We start from the raw sequence: 2,502 nt of genomic DNA, 5'->3' as shown, positions 1-2,502 counted from the left end.
TTGATTTCACCTGTTGTGCCTGCTCCTCGTGTATCCTCCAATCTGCATCCTCCTGTGCCACCCACCTGTTCCTCGTTGTCTCGCTACCCCTTATCTGTGTGTGTATATAAGCTCCCAGTTTCTTTTCATTCCTTGTCGCGACATTTTCAATGTGCAAGTCCACGTTCATGTCAGTGTTTTTCCCCCCAGTTCCTCGTCCTGCTTTGAAAGTAAGTTGATTTGTTAGCCTGATTTTTGTTTGTTAAGAGTTTTTGGATCCCCTGGTCATTTTCTTTGTTTTTTTTTGTTGGCATTAATTAAAACATTATTGCACCGCTTTTTCTGCCTCACCTCTATTTCCCTGCACTTGGGTTCACACACCACCTGCCTGCCCGCATTCCCTGATAACAATCAAACAGTTTGCCCTTGTTAAGGCAAGTGTCAACAGCTACATAGAGTAATCCTAAATTAGTAACCTCTCTCTCTTTTTCACTATCTGTCTCTCTCACACCAATGTGGTCATTTACTACTACTTCCCGTAGCTCTGTGACAACAATGTCCCGTGTTAGGGCTGTTTCTGGTGGTGTATGGATGCCACTATGTCATAAGAATGTCTGACTGAGAGTCAACCCTTTAAAGGGAGCCGTTTCCGACAGCTTGTGCTATCAGCACCAGGTGTCAGGAATGCCAGTCCAATTCCTGACATACCTTCATGGCTTGAGCTCCTGTATAAAAGAGCTCATGTGGGCTCCAGCACTGACAAGCTCTTTAGCAAAGAATCACTAAAAGTTTCAAATACTCCACAAAGAAATATGGCTTTTGCTTCCTGGGTTGTCTGCGGCCTTTTATGCGTCTTCAACCTTCAGCTATCCAGCACTTATCCTGTTAGCACTAGCTTGACCTCCAGTGACATGGACATATTAAGGGTAAGCTTAAGAACAGACATTTTCTCTGATATGGATTCTAGCTTCCTATTAATATCCATTTTGGCGTTTTAGGTTCTCCTTAACAGATTTGAGGAGTTGCTTCCAGAGCAAAGGTCAGTCAACCCTGTTGATGACACAAACACAGAAGCTGATGCCCAGCAGGTAGAGGACCCCTTGGACGAAGCTTCAATCAGGGAGTTCCTGTCAGCCAAAAACCTGAAGAGCGTCCGTAGCGACTCCACCAGGAGAGCTTCTGCTTGCTTTGGTCGCCGTATAGACCGAATTGGTTCCATGAGCTCCCTAGGCTGCAACAGTGTTAACAATCGCAGTAAGTAGAGAGTAATGACATAGTCCTCATTGGTGGATTGCTGAAAAACTTGGAAAAACACTAAAGATGTGTTGTCTTTGCAGATTCAAAATGACTGTGAAGTCTTATCATCAACAACTTCGTGGAATGCCAATGTTACTAAGAAAAGTCATTTAATTAATCATAATTTATTACCAAATATTTAAGTTATTATGTCGTTTGTGCCTTACATGTGTATTTATTTAAAAGTATGTAAAAAAGTTCTCCCATGAATGTATCAATAAATGTTTACAACTGCAGAAAACTGGAGTCTTTACTGACGGCAAATCTACATTGTCACTAAACATTAGAAAATGCAATTTCAGGAGAAATTTGCTCTCCCGTGTGTCATTTCCTGTAGATTTTTGGTCACTTCCTTTTAATTTTGGGGCGTTTATAGGTCACTTCCTTGTTAACTCATGCACTGAAATGATAAGCATTCACAGCCTGTCCTCCCAGTTTAAATGAATTGGATGTCTACCTACATTTTTGATCAATATCTGTTAATTTCAGGGCATCTCTGGCTCATTTCCTGTAGATTTTGGGACTTTTTAAATTCGCTTCCTGGTGATATCGGCCATTGGAAATGAATGGGACCATTAGAAATAATTCAGAAAACTATACAACTTTTGTACTTCTTTCTGGGCAAAGTATACCCACAAATAGGAAGTATTTTTCAATCAAACTCTTCAATAACAACAGTCATTAAAATACCAAACCATAGCAGCACATATACAGTAACAGTCAAGGGCGTAGGTTTGCATAGGGATGGTAGGGACATAACACTAGCAACTTTTAAGGATGCTCAAATTGTCCCCACCAACTTTTAAGCAACCTTATATGCATGATATAATGAGTTCAGTTATACAAGTCATTTAGATTGTCTTCCAAGATGTTATAAGGATAGAATTGACCCCATCATTATTAAATTATTTCTATTATGTTCAAACTTACATTTACCCCTTTTCACTTGCTGAATGTGCCAGTCCATTTTTCCCCCCAAACGCATGTTTGATTGGCTGATGACTTGACCCACTCCCGACGCACGCATGTTCACACTCACACAGCCCAGACAGAAATGGAGGTCGACAACATGCCGTCTCCTCCACCCCCTTCGAAGAGGAGGGATATTAGGTGTTGTTTTCGACCAGCAGCAGCCACTGTAATTAATTTAAAAAGACACCAGTGTTGTGGACATGGGAAACACACCACTAATTTTGCTGCTGAAAGTCCGACCTGCATTAGAGTTAG

The 2,502-nt window shown here is 41.2% G+C and overlaps 1 protein-coding gene across 1 annotated transcript; it reads left to right on the top strand.

The window, feature by feature from the left end:
* Positions 1-734: 734 nt before the first annotated feature.
* On the top strand, positions 735-1,504 carry nppb (natriuretic peptide B). Its single transcript, XM_057860228.1, has 3 exons — positions 735-905; positions 978-1,233; positions 1,317-1,504. The coding sequence occupies exons 1-3, from the start codon at positions 792-794 to the stop codon at positions 1,325-1,327; spliced, it is 381 nt and encodes a 126-aa protein (XP_057716211.1). The 5' UTR covers positions 735-791; the 3' UTR covers positions 1,328-1,504.
* The last annotated feature ends 998 nt before the right edge of the window (positions 1,505-2,502 follow it).

Source organism: Corythoichthys intestinalis, chromosome 2 (genome assembly GCF_030265065.1).
Source record: "Corythoichthys intestinalis isolate RoL2023-P3 chromosome 2, ASM3026506v1, whole genome shotgun sequence".
Taxonomy (NCBI): domain Eukaryota; kingdom Metazoa; phylum Chordata; class Actinopteri; order Syngnathiformes; family Syngnathidae; genus Corythoichthys; species Corythoichthys intestinalis.
This window is presented reverse-complemented; position numbering and strand designations above follow the sequence as displayed.

Coding starts and splice junctions, on each gene's coding strand:
- nppb (XM_057860228.1), top strand. CDS start 792: ATGGCTTTTGCTTCCTGGGTTGTCTGCGGCCTTTTATGCGTCTTCAAC. Junction 906..977: donor GTGACATGGACATATTAAGG/GTAAGCTTAAGA, acceptor TTGGCGTTTTAG/GTTCTCCTTAACAGATTTGA.